Consider the following 23,038-nt stretch of genomic DNA (forward strand, 5'->3'; position numbering starts at 1 on the left):
AAGTTGGCCTCTGGGCTTATTGTCTTTAATACTTTCATCTTTAAAGTGGAGCATTTTACCTTTTTTTGAGAAACAAAAAACTGCCAATCATTTTGTTATGGAAGAAACAAGCTTGATTCATAGAGTTTTTAAGTCTACAATATATTTTCATTATCTGTGGGCCACTCTGTGTTCTTATAGCAATGAAACATGGCTTCAGTCAGTGGCCTGTGATCAGACAACAAAATATAATTCTTCCTTAGGGACCAAAGATAAATTATAATAGGTCAAAGTTTAAAAGAAATGTGCGAAAATGTCTTTTAACTATAGAATCCCTGGATAACATAGCTCCTTGAGACGGAATGCCTTACTCAAGTTTTCAACATGTGTTCCAGTAGTAATAGTAGCATTGATCTTTGCAAATATACCCATAACTTAAATGGAGAAGGCAGTGGCACCCCACTCCAGTGCTCTTGCCTGGAGAATCCCATGGACAGAGGAGCCTGGTGGGCCGCAGTCCATGGGGTCACTAAGAGTCGGACACGACTGAGCGACTTCACTTTCACTTTCCTGCATTGAGAAGGAAATGGCAGCCCACTCCAGTGTTCTTGCCTGGAGAATCCCAGGGACGGCGGAGCCTGGTGGGCTGCTGTCCAAGGGGTCGCACAGAGTCGGACACGACTGAAGTGACTTAGCAGCAGCAGCAGTAGCAGCCATAACTTGAAAGACTACATCAACACAATCCAATCCCCAAAGACCATTTTTTTGCCTAAGAGTTATTTCTCATGGTTTGTAATTTTGTCATGAACTGTGACTTCCATTCAGGAAAACTGATGTGATGGTTTTCTCTGAACCGCAGTGACAGTTGTTTTCCCTTTGAAACCCTGGGTGCCCTGTCTCCAGGAGCAGCCCTCTCGTAGACTGCAGCACATGGCCTGACTTGGCCTTCCCCCTGAAAAGCCTCGTGGTGTTGGAGGGCCTTGGGAGGAAAGTCACAGCTGTGTGTGCTTTAAGATGCTGGTGGCCACTGCAAGAGAAGAGGCTCCTGGTCCACTTACTTTTGCATACCTTGGGATCAACTTAACGTCCTAGGGTCTTTCACACCTAGACCTGATCTTCTGTGATGAAAGGACTGGCACCTATATCCAAACGTGACTTCTGTATTTTCCTTCTTCCTTCATTTTTCTTTTTCATTCAGTGTTTCCTTTTTTTCCCTCCCTCTTTCCCTCCCTCCCTCTTTTCCTTGTCACCCGTCCAACAAGTATTTTTTGAGAATTGACTCTGAAACGTGTGCCACTAGGAATCAGTGGTGAACCTGAGGTTTACCTAAGCAGTTAAGGAATGGACTTTTTTTAGTTAGAAATTTAGAAGTAATATTCAAACATCTTTTGAGTTTATTTTTAAAAGAGACTTTAAGGGTTGAATAAAATACAGCTGATGATGAAACAAAGAGAAATTCTAAAAATTCCTCACGGTAATTGTAAAGAATTTACTAATAAGCAGGTTTGGGAACCAGTACCAGTCATTTTTCCCATTCCATTGTTTTAGCTTTGTGAAAGGTGAGATCCCGATGGCTTTGAGATGAGAGGGAAGGAGAGGGATGGAGTGGAGGCAGGGGAGGAGAGCGAAGCCTGAGCAGTCAGGATATGCTGCTCTGCCTGGCTTTGAGCATCCTCCCCAGGATCCCTCCAGCCCTCCTGTCCATCTTCCTTCTTCTCAGCTCAGCCTGGCTCCGGCCTGCCGGCCACCACCTTCCCCCAGCTCAGGCTTTTGCTCCCGAGCCGTGCAGTTCTCGCTGTTCTGTCATCAGTGGAAATGCAGGTCCTCGTAAAGAATCCTTTCCCCGCCCCCCTCTCCCAAGGAGCAGTTCCTTCTATTTCTGCCTTTGGGTTAGCATCTATCATGAACTGCCCTGGGCTTGGGACAGCATATTTGCGGATACCTGGTAGATATTGTTTGTTCATTCAAAAACCGTCAACTGCCCATTCTCTCAGGAATTGCTCTGTAGGAGAAACACCAGTTAAACAAACAAACAAACAAAAGGTGTTAAGCCTGTAAGGCACAGGCCTGAGAATTTGGTAGTGAACACTTGGAAGTAAAGTGCTGTGAAGGGTGCTGTCAGGCCCAAGGCCCAGTGGCAACGCACAGCTGAAATGCCTGAGCCAGTGCTGAGGGGCTGGCTGGGACCTGGTCCCGGTTTGTTTATTTATTTATTTTTTAAATATAAATTTATTTATTTTAATTGGAGGTTAATTACTTTACAGTGTTGTATTGGTTTTGCCATACATCAACATGAATCCGCCACAGGTATACACATGTTCCCCATCCTGAACCCCCCCACCCCCCGTACCATCCCTCTGGGTCGTCCCAGTGCACCAGCCCCAAGCATCCAGTATCATGCATCGAACCTGGACTGGCGACTCGTTTCATAACGGTCCCGGTTTAGATCAAGGCCCTGGGACCGTGTCAGGAGGAGAGACGGACACTCTTTTCATTGTAGCAGGAGGGAGAAAAGGAAACGTGAAGTAGGTGCTGGTGCGTTCATGGGAGTTCCTATCTGAGGTTTTGTTTTCCTTTGTGAGCAAGCAGGGGAAGCTGTCTGCTGAGGGAGATGGGAGGAGAGCTTATTTGAAGGATTGACATAAAATAGCTCCTGTAGAGAGAGAGCGAGAAGAGACACTTCAAGGGTCCCAGGGACCACTGAGGGCTTGGTTCAAGTGGTGGACCGTGGGTGATGGCAGCTTTCTCTGAATCGGTGTGCTTCTCAACCAAAGCAATCTGCAGGCAGTTTCTGAATGCATAGCACAGGAACTGAACGGGAATTCAAGCTCCTGCTCTGCAGTTTATTGGGCGAATGAATCCCTGTTCCTCGCTGATGGCCATTCCCTGCTCAACAGCGGGATGATAATTCCCACACCCATGGTTGTTAACATCTCAGCATCACGAGATCTTTATACACATGAAAGCATTTTAAACCACAAATCATACAGATGATAGTTATGATCTTGCATGTATTATAAATTTGAATCAGGATTTGTCAATGCTGGATAGACACAAAAATCAACCCCCCTCTAAACCAAAAAAGACCAGTTTCCAAATTAAAGACATGTTAACATCCAATATAAGTTCTCGATATAGTTATAACAAGAGTAAATGTTCTATAACATTATATACAATATTATATTGTTGTTATTGTTGTTCATTTGCTTAGTCGTGTCAAACTCTTTGTGACCCCACGGACTGCAGCCTGCCAGACTTCCTTGTCCTTCACCATCTCCTGGAGTTTGCTCATGTCCTTTGAGTTGGATATGCCATCCAACCATCTTATCCTCTGTAATCCCCTTCTCCTCTTACCTTCGGTCTTTCCCAATAAATGACTACTCAGTAGCATTATTGAAGAGGAAAAAAATGGAAAATAATCTCTTGAGTGCCACAAACTAGCAAGAGGTTAATTTTCCAGAAATACGAAAACACAAAGTTTTAGGGCCAACTAAAAACACTTTTAAAAAGGGTAAATATATTCTTATAGTTATTTCAATATATTGAATGTTTTTTTATTAGGCTCAGTTTCATTTTAGAAGAATGATTTTTAAAAGGCATTCAAAAAATATTATTCTTTCATGCCATATTTGGTATTTTTAAAAGTCCAACAAAATAGTACTGCTGTTGAGAAAACGTGTGTTCAGTAAGCACCCTACTGCCCTGAATCTTTTCTGTTGGTGTAGGCTGACCGAATGGCATACGTGGCGAAGCCGAAAATAGAAAACACACACAAGCTTCTCATTTCTCTTTCCTATAGAAATATCTTTAATAAGCAAGTTGATATAGACTCTCTTCATTTTAGCTGCTGGGCATAATCCTCTGGGAATCCGACTCTGCTTGTCTTTCAGCATGCTTAATAGTCTGAACGTTTAACATTTTTAAAGGGTAGTTGTTCATCACAAGTTCTGGATTATCTTTTCACATACCGTTTTCATGCTTCCATTTATATCCCCTGATTAATCCAAATTACTGACCGAAACTGCCTTGAGAGAGACCCAAACTGTAAGCAGCACTCCAGGCCCAAAGAAGTAGCTGTGTGCCAGGATCACATTTGACAATGCAATATGTCTTTGCTGCTAGACATATATATATTTACAGTAATTTACTGGGGAATATAGTCTGATATTGAATATGATCCTATATCAAGTTGGAGGGCCATGCTGCGTTTTCATTGAGGAGCCACTGTAGGCAAAACTGTCTTTCCCATTACTAGTAGTTACTTAGCCTAGCTATTTTCTTCAGGCACTTAGTAAAGTTGAATATTCTTTGTGTGGGGACAACTGTGTAGTCCCAGGACATCGACTGCTCTCCTGGAGACTTCTCATGAAGAAAATAGGAGAGAAAAAAGGAAGAGAAGTATACATTGAAAATGCAAAATGTGTATTTTATTTTTTCAGAATCAGTAAACAAGCATTGGAAGAGAGGGGAAAGTGGGTGGTTAAGAGTGAGCTCGTGTGTTATGCGTAGGTGCCTGTGTTAGAACTTAGCTGAAAGGCAGAGGGGCTGTCCTCAGCCAGGAGCCTGGGGAGCCGGGCAGGAAGCCTCCCTATGTCAGCGCGCTCCCGGGATCCCCTATTTGGCCGCTCTCTCCACACTGTGCCTTCCCCCATCCACATCATGGCCGGTGGTTGGATGTTCCAACAGCAGGAAGGTCAGCCCTCCATCGCAGGTGCTGCTGAGCGCCGTGCCTCACACCTCACTGTCTTTACCTTGCTGCTTTGTACCGTGCGTGCGAGCAAGTGTGAGGAGCGGGGTGGGTGCCAGCAGGGCTGCAGGAGCGCGGGCTTCCTCTCCCCCCACCCCGCCGGGCAGCAGCATCCTGTGTGCCCGGGGCCGGCAGTCCCTGCAGGGCCCCCGTTTTCCTACATGTAGTCACGGAAGTTGGGAGAGCGTTAGAAACCTTTAAAAAAGATTTTTCTCAACTATGATCTTCAGTAAATTTGGCAAAGTCTGTAATTTCTATGTAATTCATGCTTAGAATAGCCTGTATTTCATCTTTAAACACATTTTGTTTTCACCAGAATATTTTTTACCAATTATCAAAGACTCTCTCAACAAGAGTATAGGTTTCTTAATTTTGTGATGGTAACAACTGACATAAATTCAGTTAATTATGGTGATAGCTACATCAAATGTATATAGCATAATTATCTTGAGTATTGTATTACCTGAGGAAATAGTTTTAATTTTTAGTTGCACAGTGCCACCTAGTGGATATGTGGTATAAGAACACCTTCGTATTTTCTCCAGATTTCTAGGTTTGGTGTAACTAGTTTATAGGTATAGTTATAGGCAGCTTATAGGCTTCTCTGGTGGCTCAGCTGGTAAAGAATCTGCCTGCAATGCGGGAGACCTGGAGTCGATCCCTGGGTTGGGCAGATCCCCTGGAGGAAGGCATGGCAACCCATTCCAGTATTCTCGCCTGGAGGATTCCATGGACTGTATATGTATAGTTCATGGGGTTGCAAGGAGTCAGACACAACAGAGCGACGTTCACTTTTCCATAGGCAGCTTAAAGGTATAGGCAGCTATAATAGCTACCTTCTATTATTTATCACTTTGCTAAAACAAAGAGTCTATCTGGAAAGACTTGTGTATTCAGACTTTGGTTATAGAGATGCCAAAACAAAAGTACCTAGGCCATAAACTTTATCAGAATTCTTCATGTTCGATCTTTCTCGGTTGTGCTTCATTTCTGAGCATTTATTTTTGTTGTTGTTGTTTTGGGTTACAGTCTGTGACTACGTTAACGTTGCTTTTATTAATGATGATTTCCCAAGTAGTCTTTCTGCTCCTACATTGCTCTTTTATCGCATGTTACGTGTTTCATGCCTTTCCGTCCCATTGGACTGTATACCCCACCACGGCGCACAACACAGCCAGCCCTGAATGTACGGATGGTAAAGAGAGCGGCAGGAGCGCTTGGGAACCGATGGTATATGAATATAGGAAAACTTTACCAGTTGTATTAGCAGTGCCAAGGAGTTGTTGATTGGCACATTTTGTTGTCTACGCCGTTTACATGGAATAGTATTCAAAACCTTTAACGCTGAACCTCATTTCTCCATGAATTATATTCTTTCTTGTGGTCCAGATGGACTGTGGTGTTACATATGCATACAAAGGAGATACCTTTTATTCAACTAAAGGATCTTAGTCAAAATTCGTACCAATAAAGTATTTGGCATAACCCTGGTAGATCAAAACTACAAACTAGGGGTTCAGATACTAATCTCCTCTGTCTTTCCCCAGCATCACCATCAGTTTCGTGTTATATAAACTCAGGCCACACAGGACCAGAGCCAAATGAGGGTTTTAGAGTGAGGCTCTCCATCCCTTCACTTTTTTCCATTTAAGAAAAGAACAGCAAAGAAAGAGCAGGCAGGAATATACTAGAGGCCAAAAGAGTAAAAAACACACTTATAAACAAAATTGCAAAATCTGAAAATATTTCTGAGGTAAGTGTAATATAATGTCCTTATTAAGAAGAAGAAAAAAGAAACCTAGGACTTTGGGGAAAGTAATTTGATTTTTTTAAAAGCTGTATACTCTAAAGTTGAACTGAGACTACAAGTGAGATTAGCTGTTTATGAGCTCATGCTTGCTACTGTAGAGCAGATAAGCAGACATCTGGAGAAAGCAAGGAAAGCCTCTGATGGCTTTTAGCACAGCCTGAGAGACAGGAAGCAGGACGGTGTGATGTGGAAACCCTTGTGCCGGTGCCCAGAAAGAAAGTGTAAACAGTCTAAAAGCTTTTAACATTCTTTTCTGTCACCTCAGTTGTCTGCAGTCCGTCCCTTACCTATCCATCATTCAGTTTCCAGAAGAGCGAAAATTGGAAAAAAATGCACGCGAGTTTCACAGCCTCGATACAGTCATTACTCAGTTCCAGTTTGTGACGGGACATTCATTTTCAGTTCTGCAAGTTTGAATCTGCCCAGACTGGAATGCTTAGATGGTAGCTGCCGACAATTTCACAGGAATTTTTGGTTGGGCTTGCCTTTGAGTAAATCACATCAGGAAAAATAAGGTTAATTTCCATTACCTCTGCTTTGTCTAGCAAATAATTGCATCAGATTTTGTTCCAAAAGTGTCTCAGCGAGTTGATGATAGACTCTGAACTCTTTGAAGATGATAAAGGGATGAGAGAAGTACACGTGGCTGGAGTTTATGTATGTTGCAGGCTTTAACCCTGGTGTACCTCTTCCTCTGAGGTGGAAGCCGTAGACCTCAGCAGCACCCAGAGAATGACTGATGATTGGGTTTTTGACCCAGAAAAATGCTACCTTATCATTACATTTTTGTTGTCTTTCGTGTCTGATTCTGATTCTGCATTCATTGGCCTAAACCCTTGTCTTTTTCTTTTAATTGGAGTATAGCTGCTTTACAATGTTGTGTTAGTTTCTGCGGTACAGAAACTATTATTTCTAGTTGAAGACAACACACATCCATCACTTTATGCCTTTCAAACAAACAGTGTATATGAGAAAGTATTGTATGGGTCTGTGTTTGAATGCATATATAGTAGGCATTCCTTGAGTGTATGCAAGGATGTCCCTGGTGGTCAGATAGTAAAGAATCCTGCAACACAGGAGACGTGGATTTGATCCCTGGGTTGGGAAGATCCTCTTGAGGAGGGCATGGTGACCCACTCCAGTATTCTTGCCTGGAGAATCCCCATGGACAGAGGAGCCTGGAAGACTACAGACTGTGGGGTTGCGTAGAATCGGAAATGAGTGACTAAGCATAGCACATGTGTGTGCAAATCAAACTCATAGAACAATTTTAAAATCTAGTGTGCCTCTCAACTTTTTTAACTGTCAGATGGCATCAAAATCTCCTGAAAGGCAGATTCCTTGTCTTCTAAATCATTTTTACAATAACATTTCATAATAACAAATCAGCTGATTTAAATATTTATATGAATAAATGCCTTTAGAAACTCAAGTCTGTCTCAAACTTATCAAACTCTAACCCTCCTATTAAATATACACACTCTCTTGCACTGAGTAGTTTTAAGAGAGGAAAGGTGGTTCTGTACAGATATGACAACAGTTAGATACCTTTTATCCAATAATTTTATGCCTGGCTTAACACCCTATGTTGCACACGGCCTCCTAATTGTATGGGGCTTCCCTGGTGGCTCAGATGGTGAAGAATCTGGCTGCAATGCAGGACACCTGGGTTCGATCCCTGGGTCAGGAAGATCTCCTGGAGAAGTATTCTTGCTGGAGGATTCCTTGGGCAGAGGAGCCTGGTGGACTGCAGTCCATGGGTTGGCAGAGTCGGACACAACTGAGAGACTAACACTTTCACTTTTTCTTCATTGAATCCTTCTCACAACCTGACCAGTCGGACACCAAAGCCATACCCATGCTACAGACCAGGAGAGACCAGAAACATCTCAATCCATCTCCTGGCTTCCTTGAAGCAAGAGGTGGGAGAGGACAGTGCCTAGTAATTCTAAATGTATTTATTATCCTTTCCCTGTTTCTTTTATGTATCATACTATCTGTTTTTTTCCTGTTCTGGGGTCTCAAAACTCATTCAAAATTCAATCCATCTCCTGGCTTCCTTGAAGCAAGAGGTGGGAGAGGACAGTGCCTAGTAATTCTAAATGTATTTTTTATCCTTTCCCTGATTCTTTTATGTATCATACTGTCTGTTTTTTTCCTGTTCTGAGGTCTCAAAACTCATTTCTGAAACCTCAGCAGATTAGCTTCCACATTGGACATCTGGTCAGGGATAGACTGTAGATCTCTCCTCTCTCTTTTCTTCCCTAAGAAAATGGCGGAAAATGGCCTTATGACCCCACCTCATCGCCACCTTCCTCCTGCTCTTCAAGCCTCCATTAAGCAGCAGTCTGCTTTATTTACATCTGTTTCTTTAAAGAAAAACTTAGTTGATGTGCCAAACCCTGTATTGTCAAGCTTTTCTAGAAATGTTATCTTTAAGGAGATTTATAAAAACAAGAAGAATCTTTGTGGTTTTGTTCTGAAAGCTGGAAGTGCTGAGAAATAAGGCAGTGCTGAGCTTTTTCACTTTCAAGGTGTAAAGGACGTGTAATGGGTTCTACACATGTTTATGAGGAAGAAGCTGTAGAAATATTTATTCTTTTTGTTCTGGCAAAGCATGACCCGCTACATTGAGAGTACTTCCTTCATGAGACATTTTGTCATGGGATAAAGAAACAGAAAAGGCAGGATCAGCCTCCTTGCCTAAATAAGTGAAAATCACTGCAGACTTCTGAGAGTTGCTGTTTTGAAGAAACATTCTGTATATTGGGTGGAATTATCTAAGCAGTATGCCAATGTGCAAACTACTGATTTTAAAATCAGACCTAGCTCCCTTCTTTATTTATAGTTAATGAACAAACTTAGCAAGATATGTGATACATGGTATCCAGGACATTTTCAACATAAGCGTTATTAAGCATTATTGTTGTTTAGTCGCTAAGTTGTGTTCAACTCTTAGCAGCCCCATGGACTGTAGCACTCCAGGCTGTCCTGTACTTCACTGTCTCCTGGAGTTTGCTCAGACTCATGCCCAGTGAGTCAGTGATGCCATCCAACCATCTCATCTTCTGTTGCCCCCTTCTCCTCCTACCTTCAGTCTTTCCCAGCATCAGGGTCTTTTCCAATGAGTTGGCTCTTTGCATCAGGTGGTCAAAATATTGGAGCTTCAGCTTCATCATCAGTTCTTCCAATGAATATTCAGGGTACCATCACTGTATTTTATTTTTCTCTTTCTGTCTTCACACACATTGGTAAATACACATATACATAAATGTACAAATATGTTTATACACTAGACATGCAAAGTAATTTTTGTGTGGGTATTGCCTTGAATTCCACACAATCTCAAGAGAGGCGTCCTTACTCCCCTCGTGGACACTGAGTTAAGTTCCTTAATGAGTCTGGAGTTTTCACATTTCAGTGACTACAATGGTAGGACTTCTGAAGAAACCTGGAAGCCCTGTGCCCACGTGTCTCTCGCTTCTGCTTGCTTCCTGTAGACGCCCCTCTACCTGGTAAACCACGGGGAGACTGGACCAGTCAGATGCAACAGGTGCAAAGCCTACATGTGCCCGTTCATGCAGTTCATCGAAGGCGGGAGGAGGTACCAGTGCGGCTTCTGCAGCTGCGTGAATGACGGTGAGTGGTGCCCGCGGCGGGTCTGAGAGCCGGCTGCTCCGTCGGTGGTTTCCTGCCTGCGTCATCACGTCCGTGACCTCTCGGCTGAGGGCGTGCTCTGGTGGGGGAGCAATGCTGGCCTCCTTGTGCACTCACACCCTAAACACAGCCCATGGCTTCTCCCAGCCCCCACCCAGTGCAGGAGACTGACAGAGTGAGGCCTCCTCAAAAAGACCTTTAAAAGCCCCGTGCTGTGGCGTGGGATCTCGGTTCCCAGCCTTGTCTGGAGGACGGGCCCCCGGGAGCTCTCTCGCCCTGCAGCGGCTGTGGCCCCTGTTCCGCACACAGTGGGTATACTGGTACCAGCAGGCTCCGCTGGTTCTCCGCCTTTGCTGCTCTTTCTAAGGAAGGTCTTATTCCATTGCTCGTGCTTCATGAAATCTGCAGCCAAATCCTACACAACCCTGGGATCTGCATTTCAGGAACCCTGTGAGCACACGCTTCCAAGTGCTTTCGTTTTGGGGGAAGATGTCAGGAGATGGCAAAGGCCTTCCTGGAGCATTTTTGCCACGCCTCCACCAAGTCCCAGCGTGTTCACTCAAGCCCTCAACTTTCTTCACAAGGTGATCAGAGATCCATCCAGGACCCATCCGCAAAGAGCATCTAGGATCTTTGTTTTCTCTGGCTTCATGCCCAAAGTGTCCGTGCGAAGCCTTAAAAGGCCCTGCCGCTTCCTGGTAGAGTAAAAACACCCAAGGGAGTGCCTCAGGTGTCCACTCCTAGGAAGCTGCTGTGTTCGTTTGCTAATAGGGTTGTTCATATTGTTGTTCATTTGCTAAGTTGTGTCTGACTCTGCGATCCTATGGACTGCAGCACGCCAGGCTTCCCTGTCCTTCACTGTCTCCTTGAGTTTGCTCAGACTTATGTCCACTGAGTCAGTGATGCCATCCAACCATCTCATCCTCTGTCACCCCCTTCTATTGCCTTCAGTCTTTCCCAGCATGAGGGTCTTTTCCAGTGAGTCTCTTTTTCACATTAGGTGGCCACAGTATTAGAGCTTAAGCATCAGTCCTTCCAATGAATACTCAGGGTTGATTTCCTTTAGGACTGACTGGTTTCATCTGCTTGCTGTCCAAGGGATTCTCAGGAGTCTTCTTCAACACCACAGTTCAAAAGCATAAATTCTTTAGCACTCAGCTTTCTTTATGGTCCTACTCTCACATCCATACATAACTACTGGAAAAACCGTAGCTTTGGCTATATGGACCTTTGTCAGCAAAAATACTAGATTCCAATATTTGTTCCTGCAAGAAAGCCAGACCCCCTTAGAGATACACTGGTAGCTGCATTCTTCATTTAGGTTTAGAGAAGGCAAAGGCTTGTTAGAACCTTGCTGGCATTGTCAAATGGGTTCGCTCTGCTTTCCTTCAAAACGTCAGGGATCCTCTCTTAGTCGGAAGAACTTGAGGCCAAAAACGCAGAAGACAAGTGTCACGTGGCCGCGTGTAATTTATGGGGGGACTTGAATCTGGTTTATAAAACATGGCAGGTAATATTAAATGCTAACAAATATAAAGCTAATTGATTTTAAGGGGAATTTTTTTTTCACCAATTACATGTAGATGTGTGAATAAAAATAAATTCTAGAAAATGTATAGAAAGTACCACTCATACATCCTGGAACAGCTGGTGTAGTATTATCCATCTCATCTATTCTTGCCTGGAAAATTCCATGGATAGAGGAACCTGACAGGCTGCAGTCCACGGGGTTTCAGATGAGTTGGACACGACTAAGTAACTGAGCGTGCTAAACATAACAGGAGAGCAGTTTAAGGCCGTCATAGCCTTCTTAGCTCAGCTGAGACTATCAGCTTCCCACTGCCACAATCTTTTCAGAACAGTGAATATTCCAAGTTCAGAGATCCCTATGTACAAGTGAATCTTATAAAACTTGTTTAAAAAGAAATGGCCACAATATAGTAAGAAAATAGAAAAAAAAAAAGCAAGCCTTAGTGACTATTTTCTTAGGTCCAAACTAAGAAAACAGTCCTCTTGTAACCCATGTGCTAGTGATAGTGAAAGTCACTCAGTCGTGTCTGACTCTTTGTGACCTCATGGACTATACAGTCCATGGAGTTCTCCAGGCCAGAATACTGGAGTGGTTAGCCTTTCCCTTCTCCAAGGGATCTTCCCAACCCAGGGATCGAACCCAGGTCTCCCACATTGCAGTCGGATTCCTTACCAGCTGAGCCACCAGGGAAGCCCAACCCCTGTGCTAAATTTATAAATAAAAATAAACAATACTGAGTTATTGGTTTTAAAACAAGTCATTAGTTACACGGTTTAACAAAGGAAAATGTTGTTCTTTATGAAATGCTTAAAACCAAAGCACAGCTAGTAATTCTAAGCACCCCTGTTGTCAGTGGCTTAATAGTCAGCCCCGTTCTTCTCAAGGCAGTAGAGTTTGCACAGAGATACCAGGCCTTATTTGTCCAAGAGTTCAGTGTGTGAGTCATAAGTGTTCCTGTCCTATTGGATGACTTCCAGGCCTTTGCCAGAACTAACCTTCTTAGACATTTGAATCAAATTAAGAGTTCCTGAGCTGAGATCTCATGGTGTAGTCTTTCCCTAATACAGTAATCGTCTCCACTCTGAAGCCCAGACATTAAAGATTACCGTGCAAACTCCCCATGGCTGAAGACATCTCTGATTAAAAGATAATAAACATTAGAGCTAATAGTATAGTCCAAATAACCAATGTATATTTGCTGGGGTATTGAAAATTTAAATAGTTTGAAAAGTTAGAATTCCTTTGAGAAAAGGTAATTAAATAGGGAGAATTAACTTTTGGTTGTGATGATTTAAAAACTCCGGTGCTTTTATCTGCTGCTTCTCTGTAATGATCCAGACCATTAATGTTCTTTGTCATCAGTAACTGGCAGAAGGGTCAGGAAGATATTTTGGAAAACCCTCATTCTTTCCAAGACTGGAAAGAAGGACTAGTGGATTTTTAGAATATGCTACATTCCAGCTTTAAAATGCTTTTTTCCCCTCATACTAACTCCTTTCCTCCCATAATAAACTTTGAGAACTTACTAAATTGTCTGTGTTGTAAAAACAAAAGATTCCCTTTCCTATTTTGTTTTTATTAGTTCCACCATTCTATTTCCAACATCTGGACCACATCGGGAGAAGACTGGACCACTATGAGAAGCCAGAGTTATCTCTAGGATCGTATGAATATGTTGCTACTTTGGATTACTGCAGGGTAAGTACTCCCAGGACTAACAGTGTTTATATATGGATATCAGATACAAGTGAATAACTTTCATGTTTAATGAACTGACTCTTAATTCACAACCAAAGCATTTGAGTGGTGCCATGGGGAAGTAGAAATCCCTAAGACACAGATCAAGCCGTCTAGGCTGTTAATGTGATTAAACAGCCAGACCATCCGCTGCAATGACAGGAAGAAAAAAATAATGATTTCATTTTTATGTCCCTTTAAGAGAGAATATGCTAGTTCTTAATGCAGCAGTTCCCTGCAGCACCTCTGCCCTATTTGTTTTGTCAGTCATCCCCAAAGAATCTCCCTTCTCAGGCTGAAGGTCAGCCAGTATGGTCGGCAAGGCTATTGGCGTGTTTCTCTGGCTCTCTTCTCCACTCCCGCTGGCACCACTGTACGTTAGGCTCTCAGAATCGCCCTTAGATTATTTCAGCAGCCCGGGATCCTGTCCTCTGGCTTCCTTGCTTTAAAATGTAACTGTGAGACTCCTCCTACTGCCTCAATCTAAAAAATTAAATTTAAAAGTTTGTTTCCTTATAAGACCATTAGCTCCCACCTCAGCTGCATCTTCAACTGTACAAAACTCTGGCTCCCATACCCTGAAAGGATCACGCCTCTGCTCAACTCCATGCTTGTATCTAAGGTGTTCTTTTGACTTTGACTGCGTTTTCATCCTCTTGTTACAGCTCTGCATATCCCACCCACCAAATTCCTACTTATTCTCTAATCTCTGGCTGAAATTTTATTTTATGTGAGTGTCTCTCTGACTTCGCCTGACTTTCTCTGACTTCATCGTGGTTGTTATTTACTAAATGTACTGATTTGTCTTCCACATAATTTGGTCCGTGTATCTGTTTTAGCAGTTATCCCCATAGAATTTAAATCTTCCTATGTTTTCCCTCTTCCTAGATTCTGATATCACTGGGAACAAGAATCTTGTCCTCGCTATGTTTTTTTTTTTTTAATATATTAGCTTTTTTGAATCTGATTGCTTGATTTCTGGCTGCGCTGAGTCGTTGTTGCTCCCAGGGCGTTCTCTAGTTGCAGCCAGTGGGCGCCACTCCCCAGATGGGATGTGAGGGCGCCTCCCTATGCTGGCTTCTCTGTTGCAGAGCCCAGCCTCTGTGAGCCCAGCCTCTGTTGCAGAGCCCAGCCTCTGTGAGCCCAGCCTCTGTGAGCCCAGCCTCTGTTGCAGAGCCCAGCTCACAGAGCCGTGAGCTTCAGTAGTTGCGGCACCCGGGTTTAGTTGCTTTGTAGCATGTGGGATCTTCCCAGACCAGGGATTGAGCCCGGGTTCCCTGCCCTGGCAGGTGGATTCTTAACCACTGGGCCACCAGGTAGGCCCTGTCCTAGCTGTCCTTACGGCAGCTACCACAGTTCCTTCCACAGGGTAGGCAACTGATCATTGTGTGCGGACGGGTGGGCACGTGAGTCAGTGGACGAGGAAATGAATTTGCAAGTGTGTCCCTACTCCCAGGATCAGCTGTTGCCCTTCTCCAACCTCCTAGTGATAGTGACATCATTATGGGCATCTCGCAGGTCTCTAAAATTCTTTCGTGGTTTGAAAACGTCTTCTTGGATGTCACTTCAAGTTTCAGCTTGCATCTGAAGTACTATGCGTAGACTTGAAGAAACAGTCATTCTGACTTACTTCCCCTTCCAAAAACGAGTGCTCCCGAGGGCCCAGTCCTCAGGAAACAGCCTCTGACCCACAGACGTCTTCCCTAGATGTTCGCTAGGGGGCCAGCCCACTTGTGTTGAGTAAAAATTGCAAAGAACATTGTTCCTAATTAGAAGCTTTTCCAACTGAGTGAATTTAAAAATGTTTTCTGGTTAATATGCCTTTTTCATTTATTTTAGTGTGTTATATGAGTTTTTCACACATGACATAGACCTAGTTATCAAAGAAGAGTTCAGGCTCTATTAGTTTCAAGTGTAACATTGAAACATATTTAGGGGAAACGTGAAAACATTTTTTGGTACAAATGATTTATTTCACACGAAAAAGGTGTCCTAAAGTACCAGTTGCTTTTGGACAGCTTATTTGTCCTTTAACTGTTACTGACTGAAGGAAAAGGATTAGGCAGAACAGAAACATTTGAAGTTCTAATTAAATATAATAGAGCTATTGTAACCTAGTGACAGAAAATTTATTCACTGGTCTTTGCAGCTGGAGTATAAATCTAACTATGCTCCGAGTTTCCAGTTCTCTGCCAAAAAGGCTATATTATCTTGATTTTCTGCTTTTTTAGTAGAAACCTAGGCAGGGAGTCAAATCTATTTCTGGGAACAAAAGTCTCAGTATCTTCAAACTCTGCTATGTGGAAATGCTCCAGACATCTCATTGATGGGAAATCTCACACAGCGGGCAAGGAACCAAATAAAAACTGTACATTTTGAAGGGTTTTTAAAAATAAGTTTAATGTTCCTTTTTTTATTCCAAATAAGGTTCATAATAAAAAGATACTCTTAATATCTTAAAATTTAATTATAACTTAAAATGTAAATGAAGCATAATAATGAATTGCCTTAGGGATTTGGATGATGAAATTATCCAAATTTGTATGAGCGTATTTAATTTGTATGTGACTTCCCTGGCGGTTCAGTGGTTCAGACTTTACCTTCCAATGCAGGAGGTGTGGGTCAGTTCCTGGTAAGGGGGCTAAAGATTCTACATGCCTCACAGCCCAAAACCAAAACAGAAAAAAAAGAAGCAATATTGTAACAAAGTTAATAAAGATGTTAAAAAAATGGTCCACTTTTTAAAAAAAATCTGTAATTTGTATGTGTATTTTTTAACACGATACAAATGTAAAGGAGAATTACAAAATCACATTTTTACTATTCATTTGAGTTTATCTTAATGCCAACTTTAGATAATAAAATCAACACTCATGAGCATTCATTGTGAGTGATGCTCTGTGCCAACTCATGTGGTTAGTTACCACCATGATGTGGGGAAACTGAGGCTTAGAGACCTCAAGTGCCAACCTCAGGCCATACATATAGAAAATGATGGGGCCAGACCGGAAACCACGTCTGTGTGACCGCACAACTCCTGTTCCCTATCTGTGTGCTGTGATACGTTGGCATGTATTTGCAAAATCACCGTATAGTTTTCCTAGAAAAAAAGACCCAGCTCTGTCTCATAACTGGAAGTTTTTTACCTCGAAGTTTATGGAATGTATCTATCTATGCATATAGTATACCTGGAAGGTAAACTTTCATTCCAAACTAGTCTTTTTTTTTTTTTTATGTAGTTTCTCCATTTAATTTTGGTTCACTTTGACATTTGTTTTATACTTAGTATGTCCAAGGCTTATTGGTTGTAATTCCAAAACTAGCAAGGATATGAACCTGATCTCAGTTCTTACCATGCATAGAGACCTGATAAGAAAAATACATAATTATAAATCCAAGTGGAAATGCTACGAGAGTAGAATAATCGGAGTCCCATGAGAAAACAGATGAGCAGTCATTTCTGATTTGGAGAGGATTGAAGAAGGGCTTTAGAAAGTGAGTGCCATTTGAGCAGAGGATGGACATGTGAAAACGGAAGGGGAAACTAAGTGGTGAGCAGAAGCAGCTTCTCAGGGGTATGTGCAGCTCACTCCAGGTCCTTTGGGCAACCCACTCCAGCACTCTTGCTGGGAGAGTCCCATGGACAGAGGAACCTGGCAGGCCACAGTCCATAGGGTCGCACAGAGTACATGCGACTGAAGCGAGTTAGCACTTTTGGGGGTGAGGTGGGCTTTGTAGATGAACAGTGGGGCCCTGGTAGAGGGACTAGAATAATTAGAGAGTATATTCCTCTTTCCCCCAAAACACAGTCACATTCAAATATTTTTAAAAAACACTGTGCCAAACAAAATATTTTTTCCCGCCAAGGAAATATTTTTCTTGGCCCAGGCCCACTAGGTTGTGACTTCTGGATAGAAAATGTTTTGAAAATGGCAAACACTTTAATTGGAGGAATGTGTTTGGGGGCATGATAGGAAGTAAAGCTGGGAAGTTGTTTTGAGACCAGACCATCCTTTTATGTTCCGCTAGGCTTGGCATAGCTTTGATCTCTTAGGCCTCTGTATGTGTTTGCTGAATGAGTATTATGGAGAGTTTCAAATGCCAGGCCATTGAAGAATTTTCTTAATTCAGTAGGCCATGAGGACAGTCAAAGGCTGAGAGGGAACTGTTGCTGTTAACCCACCCACCCATCTACGCCTTCATTCAAGTGTCACGCAGCACTGAGCACCCTTCTGACATGGCTCGGTGCCCAACTGGAGGCTCGGTAGGCTGCCTGTCCTCAGAGGAGCAGCACTGGGGTCTTTGTTGTGCCTTGGGCACTGTATTCTGACAGCAGTACATGTCCTGAGAGGAGGGAGTTTGGTGAATGTAGTAGTTAACCAGTTAACATGCAAGAGAAAATGAGGGTCATTTAGCAATTCCTCAGGAAAAAAAAATTTTTTAATTGAATTGCCAAATGGTCCAGCAATTCCGCTTCTGGGTATATTCCCAAAATAATTGAAAAGAGAGTCTCAGAGAGAGAGATCTGTACATCTGTGTTCATAACAGCATTAGTCACAATAGCCAAAAGGTGGAAGCACCCCAGGTATCCGTAGATGGATGAATGGATGAATGAAACGCGGTGTGTACATACCATGCAGTATTAGCGAGCCTGAGAAACGAAGGGAATTCTGACACGTGCTGCAACGTGGATGCGTGTTTAGGACATTATGCTTAGAGAAGCCAGTCGCATAAATGACGAATACTGTAGGATTTTACTTATATGCGTTACCTAGAGTGGTTCAGCTCATAGAGACAGAAATTAGGAATGTAGAACAGCAGTTCACAGGGACTGGGGCGGGGGTGGTGAGCGATTGTTAACGCGTATGAAGTTTCCGTTTCGCGTGCTAGAGACGGATAGTGGTGACTGTTGCCCAACAATGTGAGTGCGCGTGATAGCACAGAATTCACACTTAACAATGGCGGCTGTTCTTGTTTAGTCGCTAGGCTGTGTCCATCGACTGTGCTCTGCCAGGCTCCTCTGTCCGTGGAGTTTTCCAGGCAAGAATACTGGAGTGGGGTGCCATTTCCTGCTCCAGGGGGTCTTCCCCACCCAGGGATCAAACCCAAGTCTCCAGTGCCTGCTGCACTAGTGGGCAGATTCTATACCACGGAGCCCCCAAGGAAGCGCAAATGGTTAGGACGGTAGATTGTTTTCTGTGTTTTACCGCTATTGAAAATCATTTTAAAAGGAAAGAAAATGAGGGTCCACATTTGGTTACTGGAACGAGAAGGAGCCGCAGAGGCTTCACAGTTAACTCCGTGTGGCTGGTAAGGGAGGTGGACGGTTCCAGAGAGAGAGAGGGATGTAAAGCCCGGATTGTTGGAGAGGATCTTGCTCTCTGTAAGTTCCTTGTGGAAGACTAGCGGCAGTGGGAGAAGTGTTGTCTACACTTCCGAGCGTAAGGCGCTGGTGGGGCCTTGCCGGGGAGGCGTGCTGTGCTGTAGCTGACCAGAATGCTGGCTGGGAGCTCAGGAAACAGGCCCTGCAGAGGGAACCTGAGGAGTCGCCGATAGAGAGGTGCCGCTTAAAAATGAGCAAATGAGATTCTGTGCTGGAGCATGTGGTAGCGAGAGCGAGGAAGGTGTCTTGGGAAGACGTAAGAAAGTGAGAAACAGAGGAGGAGATCAGACGAGTGGGAGGGGAAATGACACCTTGTGCCTGGGCAGCTGAAAAAGGGAAAGTGGCCTGCCAGGCTGAAAGCTGCAGAGACGGAGATTGAGGAGGAGAGCTGGGTTTTATTTCAGATCGCTGTAGTTTGCAGCCAGGAGGTCTGTGAGCTTCAAGAGAGCAGTTTTAGTGAGATGATGCGGTAAACCAGCGTATAGAGTTCATCCATTGCAAGGCTAGGCTGGACAAAGCCCGCTGGGGTGCCTGGGTGGAGTGCTGGGTGAAGGCAGCCAGTGATGGGGCCAGTACAGGTGTTAAGGCCCGAGATGAGATGCTTCCCAGGGGCTAAGAGGCGGATGGGGTAAGACATGTGAAAGAAGCATTTTGAAAGAATAAATCAACGGAACTTGATGAAAACAAAAGGAAGCGTCACATCTAATTTCACGTTTCCAAGCCTTTGGGTTGATGTGTAGTGATGTTGTTGATAGAGCTGTTGGAAGGCAATGTTCCTTAAGGGAATGATGTGTTAGTTTTGTGTAGATGGCTCAGATGGTAAAGAATCTGCCTGCAGTGCGGGAGACTGGGTTTGATCCCTGGGTTGGGAAGATCCCCTGAGGAAGGGTACGGCAGCCCACTCTAATACTCTTGTCTGGAGAATCCCGTGGACGGAGGAGCCTGGTGGACCACAGTCCATGGGGTCGCAAAGAATCAGACGTGACTGAAGTGTCTAACACACAAGGTGACGAAGATGAAGAAGATGCAGAAAACAGGTGAGAGGGATGCATGACGTAGAAATGTGTAGACTGGAGGTAATGGAGGACATTCAGTGGGGAACTGGGGATGCTGAACTTCGGAGAGAGGGTGAAAGCGGTAGGGCGTGTTTGGCGTGGTCTCAGGTTTTGGTTCGATCAGTGGGAATGACTGTTGTTTTAATTCTGTGTAAATTGGCATAAGCATGTCAGGAATTAGATTATGTGGAAATCGAGAGGTTGGCAATAAAGATTGCTCGTGTAGACAGCAGTAGTTGTTTTCTTTTTCTGACTTGTTTTATTAGGGGCCGAGCTGGGCCTTTGTTGCGGCGTCAGGCTTTCTCTGGTTGCGGTGAGCGGGCTTCTCCTGCGGAGCCTGGGCTCAGCAGTGGCGGCGGCGGCGCACAGCCGTAGTCGCCCTGAGGCATGTGGGATCTTCCTCCACCAGGGGTTGAACTGGTCTCATCTGCACTGCAAGGCAGATTCTTAACCACTCTACAAACAGGGAAGTCCAGTAGAATTCTTATATTTCTTTGTTGGTCTGATTCTGGATGTGGCAAAACTATGAAGTAATCAGGTTGGTAGTTTTCAAGTCCTACAATTTTTTTTCTTTTTTTTTTTTTAACAAACAACTTTTATAAGAGAAATGTTACATCTAACCCTACAGTTGGGTATAGGATGAATTAGTAAGATAATTGGGAGATATTATCACCTAATTTTATAACTGTAGCAATTAAAATATAATTTAGAACATTTTTCATTTATCCTAAAGTTAAGATTTAATTAGCCTTAATTCTTTATTCTCTAGTGTCACAAAAGATGTTTGCCTGTGGTTCTATTTCCTAAATATTTTGTACAATCCAACTGACAAATCCCTTGCTAAGAGCTGTTTGAACACCAGCCAGTAAAGGAACCAAAAGCTACAAAACGTATTTAGCAGCTGCTTTATGTTACAGTGATTATTTCAAGCAGATAGAAAAAAGACCCAGTATTCACCTTTTTTTTTTTACCATAAGTATGTAAGGAACAGGTAAGTATTTGATAATATAGTATAAATTTTTCAGTATACAATTATATTTTTGTATCTAATTTCATATCTTTAAAGAACCTATAAGGGAAGAGTTGAACATGATGATATCAATCAAGTTTATGAAGTTTAACTTCAGTTTTAAAAACAAACACTAATTATAGTTTTGTACTGTTGACGGCACAGTTTGCCAGGGTTCTAGACACATTTCTTCCCCTAAGGCAGAGGGTTATAAGCAAGGCCCCCACAAGACTGTACCCACCTTTGGGCAGTTGGGGTCATAATGTCTTCTGAGCCCTGCAAAAGTGAACCTTCTCTGCTAGCTGTCATAATCCTGTCTACTTCAGTAGTGGGACTCAGGTTGCAGCCTGGAAAATAAACAGGCTTTATCTTTTTTATAGTGGCAGAGACTGTTCCAGAAAGTGATTTGATTCCACAGATGTTATATCATAAAATATTAAAGGAAAGGTCTGATGACCTTCTAGAGTTCCTAGGGGCTTTAATTTGATTATGAAACGCATGAACTTTATATGTGTGTGATTTGCTTGCTTTCATGTAGAAGAATAAGCCTCCCAACCCACCAGCCTTCATCTTCATGATTGATGTGTCATATAGTAACATCAAGAATGGACTTGTGAAGCTCATATGTGAAGAGCTGAAAACCGTGCTGGAGAAACTTCCAAAGTAAGGGAACTTCCATTCTTTTTGTAACTTACACAATATTGCCGAATTAATTTATTGGCCAGAAAACAAGTGCTGAATGGCCCATTGAGATTTTTTGCTACTGGGGACATTAGATAATTGTTTAAACAGCATCAAATAATCCTTAAAGAGTCAGAGTGCTCTTTTGTACCAAGAAAAAGAAAACTGATAAGAAATAACGCCACAGTAAGCAACATTCAAAACACATTCTAGGGACTTCCCTGCTGGCTCAGTGACTAAGACTCTGTGTCCCAATGCAGGGGGCTCGGGGTCAGCCCCTGGTTAGGGAACTACGTGTCGCAACTAAGAGTTTGCATGCCACAACTGAAAAACAAAAAGGCCCTTACGTGTCCCAAGAAAGAGCGAAGATCCCGCGTGCTGTCTCTAAGACCTGGTGGAGCCAAAACAAACAAATGAATAATTAAGCAAACGCTAATAGAAGTCCATTCTAAGTTGTAAGGAAGATCCCAGCAGTGTGGCGGGAACCTTGGCAGTCCATTTTCCCTTTTCAAAAACACTGATTTTCCAGTGGAAACAGGTAGTTGCTGGTGCGGTAGGTATTTCTAAGGGACGCAGGAAAACTGACCTCATGGCAACCAGTGCGGCTCTGTGGCCAAATTTCCTTCTGTCCATCTGGTTCCCTGTCGGGCCCCTCGGCAGCCTTCCTGCCTCTATGACCTGTGACTTGTCTTGTCATTGCAGGGGGAGTGCATAAAAGGAAAGATGGAAAGTGTGTTAGCAAACATGACTATGTTTTATCCTACGCAAACTAGCTTGTTTAGGGTTGGACCTAGCATCTAGGCAGGAGACTTGGAGCAGGGAGAAAGCCTTTGTTTATGCGATGGAAGGCATGCTTAAGGAAGAAAAGAGGCTGTGGAAGACCGTCTGAAACCTAGTGTGTGTGCCAGTCTTGATCTCTTCCGCCCCTCCCCACACCCTGAACATCAGCAGCCTCGTCCTGGAAGGGTGCTCTGCGGGCTGGGCTGTCCACAGCCCCCACGGCTGCGTGAGTGCTCGGGCGCCCCTCCTCTCTGCTCCACGTGCGGCTGGGGCTGTGGTGCCCGTGAGTGAGGCTCAGCCGAGTGAGCGCTGGTGCTGGACCTCCCAGGAGTCGTTTTGTTTGTATCTGTGAAGCTGAAGTCATCATATTCTCAAGGAGATGGTTTGGAAAAGCAGTGGGAATGTTTAAAAAAACACGGAGGTGATTTCAGACTGAATCTTGCAGTGAAGAATGAGCTGGAGCAAGATGAAGATGGGGCAAAAAAAGGCCTTGCTGCCTGCCAACAGTTGTGACTATAGTTTCTGTTACCTCATTCTCGGGGACACTTCACAAGGATGGACTTTCTGCCGAAAATGACGTCTTTGATCACAGACCTCTCACAGGGCCGCTTTAATATACTACATCTGAATTTCACACTTGAGGAGTGTGAAAGCTACTCTGATTTCTGG

The 23,038-nt window shown here is 43.5% G+C and overlaps 1 protein-coding gene across 2 annotated transcripts in view; it reads left to right on the forward strand.

The window, feature by feature from the left end:
- Nucleotides 1-23,038, forward strand: part of SEC24D (SEC24 homolog D, COPII coat complex component) — a 115,940-nt gene that overhangs the window by 60,018 nt on the left and 32,884 nt on the right. For both annotated transcript variants that reach the window (XM_018049180.1, XM_018049181.1), the window contains exons 9-11: nucleotides 10,037-10,175; nucleotides 13,307-13,422; nucleotides 21,447-21,571. In XM_018049180.1, the coding sequence (XP_017904669.1) occupies nucleotides 10,037-10,175; nucleotides 13,307-13,422; nucleotides 21,447-21,571 (380 nt within the window). The remainder of the gene's footprint in view (nucleotides 1-10,036; nucleotides 10,176-13,306; nucleotides 13,423-21,446; nucleotides 21,572-23,038) is intronic.

The sequence above is a fragment of the Capra hircus genome, chromosome 6, assembly GCF_001704415.2.
Source record: "Capra hircus breed San Clemente chromosome 6, ASM170441v1, whole genome shotgun sequence".
Lineage (NCBI taxonomy): Eukaryota > Metazoa > Chordata > Mammalia > Artiodactyla > Bovidae > Capra > Capra hircus.